Source organism: Armigeres subalbatus, chromosome 1 (assembly GCF_024139115.2).
Source record: "Armigeres subalbatus isolate Guangzhou_Male chromosome 1, GZ_Asu_2, whole genome shotgun sequence".
In the NCBI taxonomy this organism is placed as follows: Eukaryota; Metazoa; Arthropoda; class Insecta; order Diptera; family Culicidae; genus Armigeres; species Armigeres subalbatus.
In genome coordinates, this window is record NC_085139.1 from 300,198,201 (window position 1) to 300,214,362 (window position 16,162).

General features: G+C 43.9%; 2 protein-coding genes across 2 annotated transcripts; one reads left to right on the top strand and one right to left on the bottom strand.

Annotated features, from left to right (window-relative positions):
• Positions 1–67: 67 nt before the first annotated feature.
• On the bottom strand, positions 68–1,921 carry LOC134207505 (uncharacterized). The gene has a single exon (XM_062683212.1). The coding sequence runs from the start codon at positions 1,919–1,921 to the stop codon at positions 68–70; it is 1,854 nt and encodes a 617-aa protein (XP_062539196.1).
• Positions 1,920–14,302, top strand: LOC134207506 (uncharacterized). Its single transcript, XM_062683213.1, has 3 exons — positions 1,920–1,973; positions 2,177–3,952; positions 14,219–14,302. The coding sequence occupies exons 1-3, from the start codon at positions 1,920–1,922 to the stop codon at positions 14,300–14,302; spliced, it is 1,914 nt and encodes a 637-aa protein (XP_062539197.1).
• The last annotated feature ends 1,860 nt before the right edge of the window (positions 14,303–16,162 follow it).

The window sequence follows — 16,162 nt, forward strand, 5'->3', positions numbered from 1 at the left end:
TGATGATGAATACATTGTCTGTTAATGGATTTGTAATAGGTTGCAAAAGGTGTAATTAAGTGAAAGCCTATTCCGGCATGCGATGTTGCCTGCAATAAGCGAACGTGTTTTCAGCAACAAAAGTTAGCCCTGCGCTAATGATTCCGGCGCCATAGAGTCCAAAAACTCCGGTCAACATTTTTAACATTAAAGGTCGGGCGAGTAGGGCTTGGCGAGCGCGAGCTTGAACACTTTGAAGTAGATTTCGTTTCAGTACGGAATGGGTCCAATGTTGGATGAATCCATGCGTAACCAAGGGCTGAATGTGACTGTCGAAACAATCCACTAATGGGGAGTTCTTGGGAAAGAATACGTGGATTGAATAGCTGTAGAGGCGCTCGTTGAACTGTTCGTAGAATGGTCCTCCGTCGATCAGGGCTTCTTGGTTCAAATATTCGACAAGTTCAAGGTAGCTGAGACGAGCTCCTCGAACTCGGGCGTGACGAATCTCTTGCAGTATGGCGCTGTACTCCGAATGTGGGATGAATTTGATCGATTCTTTGACGTGCTTGCTGGCGTCTTCAAATGCGTATTTAACTGACGGATTAATGAAGATGCGGTAGCCATCCGAAACGAACTGATCCCATCCGCGGACAGTGGAGTGATTCATTTGACGGTGCAGATAGATAAACATTTGCTCCTGATAGGCCGTACGTAGAATGAAGGTGGCGATGATCCAAAGTGTAACCAGAAAACGACCGAAGTTGCGGCTTGGTAAGGGATCTACAGAATAGCCCAAGGTTACTTTGTAGAAATTCATTAACGGATCTCTGTTCTCACGGCCATAAACAAACTGCTGGACGGGCAGTGGGAAGTGCTGCAGCACTAAGATGGTGAGCAAACCGTTGAAGAAAACAATAACGAATCCGATCCAAAGTGTGAACTGGAATGGAAGAAGCAGCTTTTCGAAGGTCCCATATTCAGTGCCAGGGGAAACGATCAGGACCAGAGCGCTTTGAAAATAACTCTTGGAAAACAACATGAACTTTTGCCGCAAAGGATCATTGCCGAAGAAGCTGATGGCCATGTCTACTGTTCCGTTAAGCACTAAGGATACGGCCCCACTGGCAGATCCATTCGGAGCCAACGTTCCCCAACGTTCTCCAGAGTTCCAAAAGGGTTCCGCGGGCTCTATGGTCATGTTCAGACTTCTGGATAACTCCTTGAGTAATTGTCCCTCGATTCCGTCATAGTCGACGATTTTTCTGTTTGAATTCCGGATCAACATCATGAACGGAGCCATGTCGAAAAGAGCGACCCGTAATGGTAGTCCGAAAAAGTTCTCCAATTTCCTTGGGTAATGCGGTCTAGCTCGGATGAAACCCCCCGAAGAGTACGTATTCCACTTTTCGATGTGCGGCTTAGGATGATTAGGATGTCCATAAGGGAAGTACGTTCTCAAGTTGATTGTCCCATTTTGCGAACATAAAACATTTGCGTCGTAGATTAGAAGGTCGCTCGTCAACTCCAGGAGCGCATTCGCTAAACCGGCGCAGTCTGACTCCGATTGTGTTACGACCATTAGATAGCATCCAGTGAAATCAAACTGTTTTGACCTGAGAAACGCATGCAGGCGTTCGATCGACTGCCATGAGTCCAAGAGCAGAAGGTTGTATCGTTGTTTAAAAGTCAACGTAGTTTGCTGTGGAATTGATTGGATGGCTAAGGGCATGAGTTGATCGATCCGAGACACAATCCCATCAATTAGATTCAAATCTTCTCGCTCCAGAAGCGTAGTCACAAACACGGTGTCAGCATTTCGAATAAAACTGTCAAGCAAAATTTCAGCTGTTGCGTGGACTAACAGGTCCGATGACGGGTTCGTTGGTGGAACTAAATCCCAGCAGTGAGCCAGCACAATTAAAGGCAACACGAATAACATGACGACGGAACTGAATGAGAATCGATGTACCGTGGCAGATTTATTGAGCATGGTAAGTGGTAATTACTTTCTATGTCACGCCTCTAGTTCACACTCTGTAATTCAGTGTCATCGGATGGCTGATTAATGTGCAGTTTATTCTGTTGCGAATGACTCTTTGTTTCATTCTGCAAGCAACCTGATTTATAAAAGAAGGTAGGGGAAACATTTTCGCAGAACTTTACCAAAGTTTTAAAACCATATTCGCCTTTCCAGATGTCCGCAGTCGTCGAATACCCGTTAGCTCCTCTGCCAGTGGTTCATCCCACGCTGCAGCTACTCGTGCAGGCCACTACGGCAATCTTCATAAGCTCGGACTTCGACGACGAAGTCCCCTACACGGTCTACGCATCCTGGGAATCGTCCAATCGTCCAGCTGGCCAGCTTCCGGAGCTCATCGATCACGTGCTGCGATCGTTGGAAAACGAACAAATCGTACTGCAGCTCATCCACCACAAATCGATCCAGACGCGTCGTCCTCGGGTGACCAACGTGTTCTTCGTGGATGGACTGAAATCTTTCGAAGAACTGCACGGCACCATTCGATCCACGCAGTACAACTTTGCCGGGAAGTTTGTCATCATTGTACTGATCGAGGGCAGAGAAGCCAAAGAAGCTTCCGTAGCAGAGCGTATCCTTCAATTGATGTGGCAGTACTACGTAGTAAACGTCGATGTGCTTTTTGGGTGTCCGCAAGAAGTCCGCATGTACACGTATTTCCCGTTCAATCCCGGATCTTGCGAGAAGGTCAAATCGGAAACGTGGAACACGTTTCGCGATGGGCGATTTCTTCTCCCAAGATCACACTTTCCGCCAAAGTTGTACAATTTTCACGGTTGTCCTTTGACCGCTGCCGTCTACACATACAGTGCTTTCATGCGTTTGCAGCACGGACCTGGGGAAACTATTGCCGGACTGGATGGCGTAGATGCCGTTGTGCTGCGGTACATGTCAAAAAAGTTAAACGCCTCGATCGTTCCACGGGAGGTACCCAACGGTTTGCGGTTCGGACTTATTTTCGAGAACGGAACATCAACCGGAGCTATGAAGATGGTCATCGACGGAGAGGTTAACTTTACTTTGGGATTCTTCGGATATAATCAACTACGTATGCGATACATGTCACTGACTCATAACTACCACTTCACCGAGCTGGTCGTGGTGGTTTCGGCTGGTGAGGCGTACGAAGCATTTGAAATGCTTCTGCTGCCGTTCACCAACAAACTGTGGTACGTATTTCTCGGTTGTCTAGCCACCGCTTCACTGGCGATTGCTGCCATCGGTCAGATGAGCACAACAGTCCGCAATTTCGTATTTGGAACCCGCATTCGAACGCCTGGCGTGAACCTCCTGAACATCCTCTTGGGGGGATCCCTTTCCGTACTACCCACACGAAACTTCGCCCGTTTTCTGCTGATTCTGTGGGTGCTCCACGGGTTGATTATGCGAACAGTCTACCAACAAGCCCTATTCAATTTTCTCCAGCTCTCCCCCAATCATTCCACGATCTCAACCCTAAAGCAGCTCATCGACGGCCGGTACCCAATCTATCTGATATCTAGCGAAGCGTACGTTTTCAACAACATGCCCGAGTTCCAACCCCAGATAAGGGTCGTCCCCAGCGCAGAGATTCAAAACTACGATGACGCCATTCGCCGCGGACAGCTGCGCGGAGCACGAATCTCCAACTACGAGAAGGTCCTGTACGACAACGCGAGATTTGCCGACGGGCGTTACCTGCGGATGCTGAAGGAACGGCTGTACAACTACGCCATTTGCGTGGGACTGCGGCCGAACTCCTGTCTCACGAAGCCGTTCGACGACACCCTACTGGAAATAATTCCACATGGATTCGTGCGGGCGTGGGTCAACCGGTACGTGAACAAAAAGTACGCCACGGTTCCAGAACCTGTGGACGAACGAAAACAACTGACCGTTCAGCAACTGTTGGGAGCCTTTCAGCTGTGGGCGATAGCTTTAGGCTGGAGTTGTGTAGTGTTTTGTTTGGAAATTGTGTGTCACTATCTTTCAAATAAATTTAGACGTCCGAGTTCGTGGTCAATCGACTAACAACTGTTTATTCAAACATATCTGTGCTCAGAGAACCACATCTACGCTTGCCACTAAAACTCCTTTTCTCCTAAGTTTATTGTCTGGCAGTGTATGACAATTATTATTATTTATTCAGACTAAGGCCGAAGTGGCCTGTGCGGTATATAAGAGTCTTCTCCATTCGGCTCGGTCCATGGCTGCACGTCGCCAACCACGCAGTCTACGGAGGGTCCGCAAGTCATCTTCCACCTGATCGATCCACCTTGCCCGCTGCGCACCTCGTCTTCTTGTGCCCGTCGGATCGTTGTCGAAAACCATTTTAACCGGGATACTGTCCGACATTCTGGCTACGTGCCCGGCCCAGTGCAGTCGTCCGATTTTCGCAGTGTGAACGATGGAAGGTTCTCCCAGCAACTCATGCAACTCGTGGTTTATTCGCCTCCTCCACGTACCGTCCGCCATCTGCACACCACCATAGATGGTACGTAGCACTTTCCTTTCGAAAACTCCCAATGCGCGTTGGTCCTCCACGAGCATCGTCCAGGTCTTGTGTCCATAGAAAACTACCTGTCTAATGAGCGTTTTGTAGATAGTCAGTTTAGTGCGGCGGCGAACTCTATTCAATCGGAGCGTCTTGCGGAGTCCAAAGTATGTACGGTTTCCAGCCACGATGCGTCTCCGAATATCTCTGCTGGTATCATTTTCGGCAATCACCAGGGAGCCCAAGTACATGAATTCTTCTACAACCTCGATTTCGTCATCATCGATGCAAACTCGCGGTGGGTGGCTCACATTGTCTACTCTTGAACCTTTTCCTATCATGTATTTCGTCTTCGACGTGTTGATGACTAGTCCGATCCGCTTAGCTTCCCTCTTCAATCTGATGTAGGCTTCATCCATCTTCTCATAGTTACGTGCCATAATACCTATGTCATCGGCGAAGCCAAATAGCTGAACGGACTTATTGAAAATTGTGCCACTCGTGCTAATCCCTGCTCTTCGTATTACCCCTTCCAAAGCGATGTTGAATAGCAGACACGAAAGACCTTGCCGTAACCCTTGCGTAACCTTGCCGTAACCCTCTGCGCGTTTCGAAGGGACTCGCGTTGCCCCTGAAACTCGAACTACGCACATCACCCGATCCATCGTCGCTTTGATCAACCTTGTCAGTTTATCCGGAAATCAGTTTTCGTGCATTAGCTGCCATAGCTGGTCCCGATCGATTGAATCATATGCGGCTGCACGTTGTATTCGCGGCATTTCTCCAGTACTTGGCGTATGGCGTACACCTAGTCCGTGGTGGAGCGTTCGCCCTTAACACCCACCTGGTACTGCTCCACGAACTCCCTTGCAATTGGTGCAAGTCGACGGCATAAAATTTGGGAGAGTACCTTGTAGGCGGCGTTCAGCAATGTGATTGCGCGGTAGTTGCTACAATCCAGCTTATCGCCCTTTTTGTAGATGGGACACACTTACGTGAACGGTTCAACTTCTGATAGAACTTTCGTGCGTTATTAGCGCGGTACAGTTCCTCCGTCTCTTCACGGTGTTGCAGCAATCTCGCCCATGCTGCATTCTCCTCAACTAACTGCTCACATTCGCCGTCATACCAGTCGTTTCTCTGATCCGGAGCCATCGTGCCTAGTGCAGCGGTTGCGGTGCTCCCAATGGCGGATCGAATATCTCTCCAGCCATCTTCAAGAGATGCTGCGCCTAGCTGCTCTTCCGTTGGGAGTGCCACTTCCAGCTGCTGCGCGTAGTCTTGGCCTAGTCTACCGTCTTGTAGCCGCCCAATGTTTAGCCGCGGTGGACGACTCCGACGCGTGTTGATCACCGTCGAGAGTTTTGAGCGCAGACATACTGCAACGAGGTAGTGGTCGATTTCAACATTCGCACTGCGGTAAGTGCGTACGTTCGTGATGTCGGAGAAGAATTTACCGTCGATTAGAACGTGGTCGATTTGGTTTTCCGTTACTTGATTAGGTGATTTCCATGTGGCCTTGTGGATGTTCTTGCGGGGGAAGAAAGTGCTTCGGACTACCATTCCGCGGGAGGCTGCAAAGTTTATGCATCGTTGGCCGTTGTCATTCGATACGGTATGCAGTCCGATGACCGGTCTATACATTTCCTCCCTTCCTACCTGTGCGTTCATGTCACCGATGACGACTTTGACGTCCCGCAGTGGGCATCCATCGTATGTCTGCTCCAGCTGCGCATAGAACGCTTCTTTCTCATCGTCGGATCTCCCTTGTGTGGGAAGTGCACGTTGATGATGCTATAGTTGAAGAAACGGTCTTTTATCCTCAGCTTGCACATCCTTGCGTTGATTGGATGCCACCCAATCACGCGTTGGCGCATGTTTCTCAGCACTATGAAGCCGGTTCCCAGCGCTTTGAGCGGCACACGGTCGCTTTGGCGGAGCCTACTTGCGGATTCATGCAGCTTTTTATAGAGGTTTAACAGGGCCCACTGTCAAACCCCACCACATCCTAGGCAGGCGCCACAACTCGCAGATGGCCTGGGGAGGGATCGTCAAGCCCTTGGACATAGTCCCTGCTGCCCCCTGAATTTATGAAGAAATGCTTAATAGAATTTCGGAGATAACGTGTTTCTGAAGTAATTCCTAGAGTTTTCCCAGTAATTGATGTGCAATTTCTTCCAGAAATTCCTGTGGAGTTTCGGCCAGAAATTGAAATTAGAAAATTGGAATTGGAATTGATAATTTCATCAAGGAGTTGAGCATGAGCATGAGCATGAGCATGATTGACCGCCCACGGTTGCTCCTCCGTTATTGCCAGGTCAGCTGTAATTACACAGAGAACCAACAGATGAAGTTTGGGACTAACATCATCTTCAATGTGTAAAAACGAACAGTGGGTAATGTCTGTGACATAACCGCTAAGTGGACGTAGGACTTGACTTGACTATGCCTTTAAGATACATAATATGTTCAAATTTCTCACATTAACTATTTTCGATAAATAATCGGCGTTGCATACCATTCATTGGCAAAATCTTCTCATCAAACCGACACAGAAACCAAATCTACCTCGAACAAGAATCATCAAAAACAATTCAGGAAGTATCTGTCCGGTCACGGAATATTAGCCTCGACAGTGGCAACCTTCCCGCTGAAGGACTGCCTGAAATAAGCCACAAGTTGGCCCAGCAGGGATGTAGGGCCTCCTAATCCATGCGATAGCGACTGAAGAGAACATTATTTTAACTCTTAGAGCCTTGAAAAGGATGTTTGCTTCGGCTAAGTCCAAAAAGTAAGAAAACGATCTTTTCAAATAACCGTGAATTCCTAGTGGTGGTATAAAAAAGACGCTATTTATGAAAATCACGCATAAAATTTTATCACTAGAATATTGGATTTGGCACCTAAGTACAATTTCTATCCCGAAGGGTATTGAAAGCTTTGATATTGATCTCTATTATTGGCTCTCTGAAGAACCGTTTGTTTTTTGGACATACATGCTGCATCATGTGGCTTTTTTCAGCCTGTCTCGGCTCATCATCGATGCCGGCCGGTCTCGGCTCGACTCTGTTGCTGCTGCCGGTATCTGCTCAGCATTGCTGCTTTGTCGGGTCTGTAGGGTGGACTGCTGCTGTACTGTCTAGGTTTTGGCTGATGATGGTGGCTTCGATGGTGTCGAGCCGAAAAAGCGGTCGATGCAGACTTCATTCCCTGCTAAAAGAGTGAGAGCTGTTCAATCGATGATGCGGTTGCTTCGCTTGTCCCGGTCAGAATGAAAGGAAAAAATCGCGTTGCCCTTTTTTATGGCTTTATAGGTAATGGAATGATGCAAGAATTATGCGGTACCCATATTTATAGGTTCCCTTGATCTCAATGTTTTTCATTGAAAACAGTTTCATGCATTCGTCCATTGAGACGAACGCTATTAACGTTTAAAATCTTTCAACACAGCGTAACGCGGTCGATTTGAATATTTTGGAATGACACCCGGTATAGTAAAGAGAGACGTAAGTCCTACGTCAAAACTCTTTAGTAGATCCATTAACAATGTAAGATGTAAATTTCTATTTGAGATGTTCAACTGGGAGTTTATGATTGTTCAAAAATATCATTATGAATCGATGTTTGCGGGAATACCAAACGCCATCGGCCGAGAAAACTTGATCAATGAATCGTCCACTTTGAACGTACAGGGGCACACTAGAAGTTAACTTTCTGAAATCAGTGTGGCGAAAGGCATCTAAGGTTCGATTTTTCAAATTTAAGCACCTTAATCGAAAAAAATATTTGGTAGGCGTACTAGCGAACACCATCCATCATAACCGGTACCATATAGTTTTTCATGAAAAGTTCCTAATTTTGAGAAAACCCGCGTTAGATGTCTTTCGCCATATACATTTCTGGAGGTTAACACATGCCACCTATTTGCGCATATACGATAGTGCCTGGCTGTGGAAGTGGCGGGTAGAAAATCAGCCACTGTCAATAATTCATTCATATCACTTCAAGCCAAAATTTTTAAAACGACTTATCTGCTTTTGTAAACAAAGATTCAAACGACAATTTGACGAATCTGATAGCTCTCCCACGCAAACCAACATCATCAATAGGTAGCGGAAACCTTCACCTACCTATTTATGGTGTTGGTTTGCGTGGGAGAGCTATCAGATTCGTCAAATCGTCGTTTGAATCTATATTTACAAAAGCAGATAAGTCGTTTTGAAAATTTTGGCTTGACTTGACCAGTGTTGTCATTGACAGTCTATCGTCACACCGCCGAGCCGCGCTTACTGTCCGGTAGGCTTCTCCTTTGTGCGGTGGCCTCGACGTCGACAATGCCAGACCGAAAATGCCGATGATGCTGACGATTCTGCCTTGCTCTTGAGAAAACTTAAGTTTGCGATAGCGTGGCTGAGACGATGGAGCAACACTTCAAAAGTTCTGGCGATGCTGTGGTTGCTTTGCCTGTTCTTGTCAGATCTCAGGGTCAGATTGAGAGGAAAAAAATCGTGCTGCGCTTTTTTATGCCTTCCTGACCTAGCGAGAGCTCATTCGCTGACGTCTGCACCAATCAGAGCGTGGCAATGGAATGATGCAAGAATGATGCGGTACTCATATTTATAGGTTCTCGTGAATTCAATATTTTGCTTTGAAAACAGTTTTGGGCCTATTGAAACAAGTTTTCGGATATTATCAAGCATGAATATGAAAGGCATACTTGAAAGCTGTTGATTGAGTGGTTAATCGCAGAAAACTGTTCAATAGGGCAAAAGCTATTAACGTTTGAAATCTTTCAACACAGCGTAACGCGGTCGATTTAAAAAAAATTGAAATGACACCCGGTATAGTAAAGAGAGACGTAAGTCCTACGTCAAAACTGGTGACCCAAAAAATAAGCAATACCAGCGCCGGCCGTGTCCGAATGCAGGTCAATTAAGGAATGGGTAGGAGAATGTTGACGTGATACTCGCTTTGATGGAAGCCGACGAGTCATCTGCACTTCCACGAGAAATCACTGGGATGTTGGATATATGGGGTAGGGAGTGTGGCAGGGTTCGTTTTGGTAAACGGTATGCCGTGTATAGCGTGTAGTTTGATCGATGAAAACAAAACTAATTTTTTTAAAATTTACAAAGCAGAACAAAATTTCGGTTACCGGCCGATCGTTCTGCTTACCGCACAAAGCACAACAAAATTTTGATGACCAGCCGATTGTTCTGCTTACTGAAGAAAACACGTTTGGACGCGATCTCCGATAATTTCACGTTCAATACAAAACACGATCAAATCTGCACTGAACTGATTGTTTCACTTTCCAATTTACTCGCCCACACAGCAGAATCAGATATTTTGATAACCGCGCGACGTACTGCGTCCAACACAAAACACGAATAAACTTGCACTCTTTACCTTCATGATTCTGCGACGAAGAGAAAACAAAGACCGAATCGACGCGCACTAATCTGTTAACTCGAAATATAAACTTGAATTATTGTTTTTATATCAATAGTATAGACAGCGGAATGTATCTCAGGTCACCCGCTGGTAATATTCAGATTTGTCTTTTATAAAAAATTAAAACACATTAATATGTTTAAGAATATACAGAAATTAGTGAAAATATTTTCAAAACTGTAAAAACCTGAAGGTTTGTAAATATATGAAAACATTGAAGTAAAAGTAAATATCTGTATTTGTAAATATATGGAAACATTAACCCTTTCCTTCCCATGTTTGCTGGGATTTCCTATGTGCATGGGACAGTTATGCCTATAACAGCAGTGTAGAGCTCCATCAAATTTTGCACCTTCCAACATTTATCGAATTGTTTCAACAACAAAAAGCATTATTTGGCAAAACTTTATGGTAGCATTAGACTGCTAATATAATTAATTTAGTGTAAAAATAGTTGAAATATAATAAATATTGAAAACAATCAAGTAACAATTGATTTACAATCAAAAACTTTTTTTTTTGTTTTCCACTAATTTTAGCTATGCCAAATAACTCTTGTTCTAGCATCTTTTTCATAGGTGATTCCTTCCTATTGAAATCTTTGTGGGAAAGAGAGGGTTAAAGAGAGGAAGGGATATTTGATATACAGTATGGAGAAATCAATCAGACTGTATTTGGAATATTTAAAAATGTATGGTGATGTGTGCAAAGGTATGTAAATATAAAGTAATGTTATTAATCGTAATATTACGAAAACGTGAGGGAAATGAAATAGATTTGGGGAAAATGAAACATATCGAATCATATCAGGATGTTAAGCTTCATCTAATTCAGTATATTTTTGTTTTGAACAGTAATTCTATCATTTTTTTCAGGACAGCGACACAGTTTGCTATCTTAAAATGTAGCTTAAGGTGTATGTATTTATCATAAGTATTTGATGGATATTGAAATATTTAGGGTAAAATGCCCAATAGTGGACCCTCAACCAATAGTGGACCCTCCAGGCATTTTTTCATTATTACAGCACAATGGAAACATTTTGCTATGAAATTCCATCGGGAGAACCTACCTTACAATCCTACGATTTGATTACATACATTGAAAATGCTATGGAAAGTAAAATTAGATGATTTTTTACAATTCTATAAAAAATAAACACGAGAGTGTCCATTATAGGAATATTTTGGGGGGTCCATAATAGGGAAGAACGTCCCGAAACGAAACATGAAAATCAAATGAAGTGTCGACTATAGGGAAGCAATTTCCTATTATGGACCCCCAGGGGGTCTACTATAGGGCAAATTCAGTCCGACTTTACAATGTTAATTTCAAAGTATAACGTCGAGTATTTGAGTGTTTTATGTATGTATCGTGAAGAGGAGATGCAGAGCTTGATATTAGATATCACGCAAAATTAATATTTTGAAAATTTCCACTCATTATGCCAGGAAGAGCAAAATTTCGCTACTAGGGGGTCCACTATTGGGCATTTTACCCTACATTCATGAGATTGTCTACAATAAATTTCGGATTATTTTTTTTTTGTTTTTGGGAAAAAATAACCCAAGATCCAGACAAGACATGCGAAAAAATCAAAAGCCAAAAATAAACCAAATCAAACAAACTCTTTTGTATATTGCTATTGTTGGGTGGGTATCTATCTGCTAAATAAAACACAAAAAAAAACACAATTCCACCTTCCGACTCTACATACACGCACTTTGACCTCAGCAAGGCCGCCTCCACTGTCTCGCACTAGAATTGAGTCAAGTGCGAGACTTCGAAAACGGCCCCACCGCTGAGGCCGAAATACGCATCCGCAAAACTACAATCAAGTGGCGGAACAAAATAAGACAGTACCCAACCTGTCCTATGCCAATTGCAGACATTCCACTAAAAAGCTTTAAAAAATTGTCTTGTTCAAATGTTGTACAAGTTTCACAACTCCGTGGGAATGCTACTAATAAATTTAAGAAAATCAAATTGGGATAAAGATATGACGAGAGCTAACAGAGTGGAACAGAAGTATAAATCGGAAAGGGCTCACCGAATTTGGGTTATGAAAGAATTTCTTCTTCAAACTGGAGGTAATGGAGGTTGAAATATCTATTGTCCTTCATCATCTGCTACAAGCGAAGAACATCCTTCATAGAACTTCTTATAGGTCTTGATTTTATTTAAGTTCCAACAGATTGAGGCGATGAAATTGATGAATTCTTGAACAGTAACCCACAAAAAAAAATTGGCAGCTAAATTGAAAAACTGCCATCCACACGCGCTGTCTACTTCGATCTCCCGGAATTGATAATTTCATCAAGGAGTTCTACAAAAACTCCTGCGGAAATGAATTCCAGAATGTCTTTCGGAAATTCTTTCGGGTATTCCTCGGAATTTCCCCAAGGAATTAGTTCGGAATTTCCTCCATGCATTCCTTCATAAGTTTTTTTTTGTCTTTATTAGCCCTGGGCTGGATTCAGAAGTTTGTTTAGGAAAATTTTGGGCAAATCGTTAAGCTATTCTTCCGAAAATTCCTTCAGAAATTCTTCTTCTTCAGGAATTTCTTGCAAAGCTCTAGCACGAAATTTCCTTAAGGTCACTCCTGACGGAATCCAAGTTTCAAAGTGCTCGCGTTTTCGGGGGCGCACCACTCGATACGGAAGCAACGCACAACTGTCATTTTTGTTGATTTAGTTTTGCTGCATCGCCGCATGCGTGAAAAATAAAAATGACAGTTGTGCGTTGATTCCGTATCGAGTGGTGTGCCCCCGAAAACGCGAGCACTTTTAAACTTGGATTCCGTCAGGAGTGACCTTAAGAATTCTTCAAAAAGTTCCTGAAGGAATACCCGAAGAAATTCCTGAATTATTTTTCAAAGTAACTTCTGAAGGAATTTCCGGCAATCATAGATTTCTCCGAAAATTCCTCTGGACATTCCGTCAAGACTTCGTTCAGAAATTCTGAAATACCTTCTGAAAATCCTTCGCAAATTACTTTTGGAATATCTACACTGAGGAAAATGGACGTATGATTTTCAATCAAACGCCTTATGAAAATTTGCCACAAGGAATCGGTATGAATTTCAATATTTTGCATTATGAACGATGATTTTCATTTAAAAAAAGTTGATTGCGGCAGACTGGGTTCGAACCATGGACGTCGGGGTCGAAAGGCCGATATGTAGACCACACGCCCATCGACGCTTGAATACTCGGGAAGGTAACAGCGTATAAGAAGCACTGATGGTGGAATAATCTGTCGAAGATTCATAAGGCGCCAGTTATGAATTTCGATAGTCCAGTTCGCTGAGTGTACGGAAAATGTTTAAGAAGTTCCTTCGAAAATTGTTTCAGAATTCCTCCAAAAATTTTCAAAAACTCCTTCAGAAATGCATTTACGGTTCCTTGGCAAGTTTCTTGACAAATTTTCCTAAGCTACCTACAGATACCGACAAAACTAGCTCTGTTTGAGCGGAAAGGCTGCGCTCAATATTGAGCATGAGCATTATGACCGCACAATTCGCAATTGCTACTCCGAGACTGACTGAAACTTGCGGAATTGTACAGAGAACACGATAAATGGGGCTTGGAATTAGCTACCCATTCTCAAGCTCAAATATTTAAGTGAATATCGGCGCCGGTCACGTCCTTACGGTCATATATGAAGGGAAGGAGGTATACTCGGTCTCTAGTAGCAACGAGAGTCGGACTTACAATCCTTCCATTCCTATATGACCGTAAATGAATTTCTGAAAAGTTTTTAGATAATTTTTGAGGAATTCTGAAACAATTTTCGAATGAATTCTCAAAACATATTCCTTAGATATTTCTAAAGGAATTTGTGAAGGATGTTCAGAAGGTATATCCGAATTTCTGAACCAAATCTTGACGGAATGTCCAAAGGAATTTTCAGAGAAATCTAAGATTGGCGCAGACGAGTGAATGAATCTCAAGTTGTACCAAGTGTTAAGAAAATTATTTTGAGCTTTTTAGTGGAATGTCTCCACTTGTCATAAGACGAGTTTGTACCTTCCCATTTAATGGAAGAGCAAAAAATATAAGAAACTTCAAGGCTTCTTGGAAAATCTCAGAATAGTTTTGTCTTTTACAATCCCGGAAACCTCCACGATTGTCAGTTTAATCTCTGATAAACTTTCAACCCTCTGAGAGACTTTGAAACGTTTAAACAATATTTTTGCCTTTCTCGTACACTAAGTACCTACACACTTAAATCATTTCACAGATTTCGGTGAATTTTGCTTCAATTCACAGAAATCTCATCAGCAGAACTGTTCGGTAATTATTTCACCAATTTTCTGTGATTGTCAAACTGTCAAAGCCACCAACAATCTGTAAAATTATTTACCGAGCAGTTCTGCTGTTGAGATTTCGATGAAGTTTAACTGAAATCTGCGATTTAGTTTAAGTGTGAACGTAAAGGCTATATGATCGCTCCAAAAATAAACTTTTTATAGAAGGCCCGGAGACCCATAGTGTTATATACCGATCGACGAATTAAGGTGATGTTTGTGTGTGTCTGTGCGCACCCACCCAAAAAAAATGTGGCGAATGTGTCACTCCTGTCCCATTATTTCCTATTGAAAATTGACCTGATCGGACTATGGGCTCAGAAGTTATGGCCAAAATACTATTTTAATAACACACGAGAAAGGCTCCATCACCGCTAGGTGGATTAATCTGGGGTTTTTAGATCAAGAAATTGAAACAGTACTAGATCTTATACTTATCCATATGGCATGTTATTTTGGGCGAACACTCCACCACGGACCAGGTGTTCGCCATTCGCCAAGTACTGCAGAAATGCCGCGAATACAACGTGCCCACACATCATCTATTCATCGACTTCAAAGCCGCATATGATACAATCGATCGGGACCAGCTATGGCAGCTAATGCACGAACGCGGTTTTCCGGATAAACTGACACGATTGATCAAAGCGACGATGGATCGGGTGATGTACGTAGTTCGAGTTTCAGGGACATTCTCGAGTCCCTTCGAAACCCGCAGAGGGTTACGGCAAGGTGTCGTGTCGTGTCTGCTATTCAACATCGCTTTGGAAGGGGTAATACGAAGAGCAGGGATTAACACGAGTGGTACAATTTTCAATAAGTCCAGCTATTTGGCTTCGTCGACGACATTACATATCATGGCACGTAACTTTGAGAAGATGGAGGAAGCCTACATCAGACTGAAGAGGGAAGCCAAGCGGATGGGACTAGTCATCAACACGTCGAAGACGAAGTACATGATAGGAAAAGGTTCAAGAGAAGACAATGTGAGCCACCCACCGCGAGTTGGCATCGGTGGTGACGAAATCGAGGTGGTTGAAGAATGTGTGTACTTGGGGTCACTGGTCACTGCCAAAAATGATACCAGCAGAGAAATTCGGAGACGCATAGTGGCTGGAAATCGTACATACTTTGGACTCCGCAAGACGCTCCGATCGAATAGAGTTCGCCGCCGAACCAAACTGACTATCTACAAAACGCTCATTAGACCGGTAGTCCTCTACGGACACGAGACCTGGACGATGCTCGTGGAGGACCAACGCGCACTTGAAGTTTTCGGAAGGAAAGTGCTGCGTACCATCTATGTGGGGTGCAGATGGCGGACGGTACGTGGAGGAGGCGAATAAACCACGAGTTGCATCAGCTGTTGGGAGAACCATCCATCGTTCACACCGCGAAAATCGGACGACTGCGGTGGACCGGGCACGTAGCCAGAATGTCGGACAATAACCCGGTGAAAATGGTTCTCGACAACGATCCGACGGGCACAAGAAGGCGAGGTGCGCAGCGGGCAAGGTGGATCGAGCAGGTGGAAGATGACTTGCGGACCCTCCGTAGACTGCGTGGTTGGTGACGTGTAGCCATGGACCGAGCCGAATGGAGAAGACTCTTATATACAGCACCGGCCACTTCGGCCTTAGTCTGAATAAATGAAAAATGAATGTTCTTACCATAATCATGGATAGGACAATGCTTCGACTGTCCTACCCAGGTGTGTTCATGCGTAGGACAAGTCCTACTTGTCCCACCCACTCCCGTCGCCACTGATCGGGTGTAGAATCTACATAGGTCTGCAATCAATTTAGGTTAATTTTAATATATCATAATTGCATGTTTTATACATAATTATTTGTTTCGTTCGTTACCTGTATCCAGTTATTGGCACTTTACTGTCGTAATCTGGCAA

Bases quoted from the DNA above. Each gene is read 5' to 3' on its own strand.
- LOC134207506 (XM_062683213.1), top strand. From the start codon at position 1,920: ATGACGACGGAACTGAATGAGAATCGATGTACCGTGGCAGATTTATTG. The intron at 1,974-2,176 runs GTAAGTGGTAAT...TCGCCTTTCCAG, and splicing joins TGGCAGATTTATTGAGCATG to ATGTCCGCAGTCGTCGAATA. The intron at 3,953-14,218 runs GTAGTGTTTTGT...TTCAATTCACAG, and splicing joins TAGCTTTAGGCTGGAGTTGT to AAATCTCATCAGCAGAACTG.
- LOC134207505 (XM_062683212.1), bottom strand. From the start codon at position 1,921: ATGTTATTCGTGTTGCCTTTAATTGTGCTGGCTCACTGCTGGGATTTA.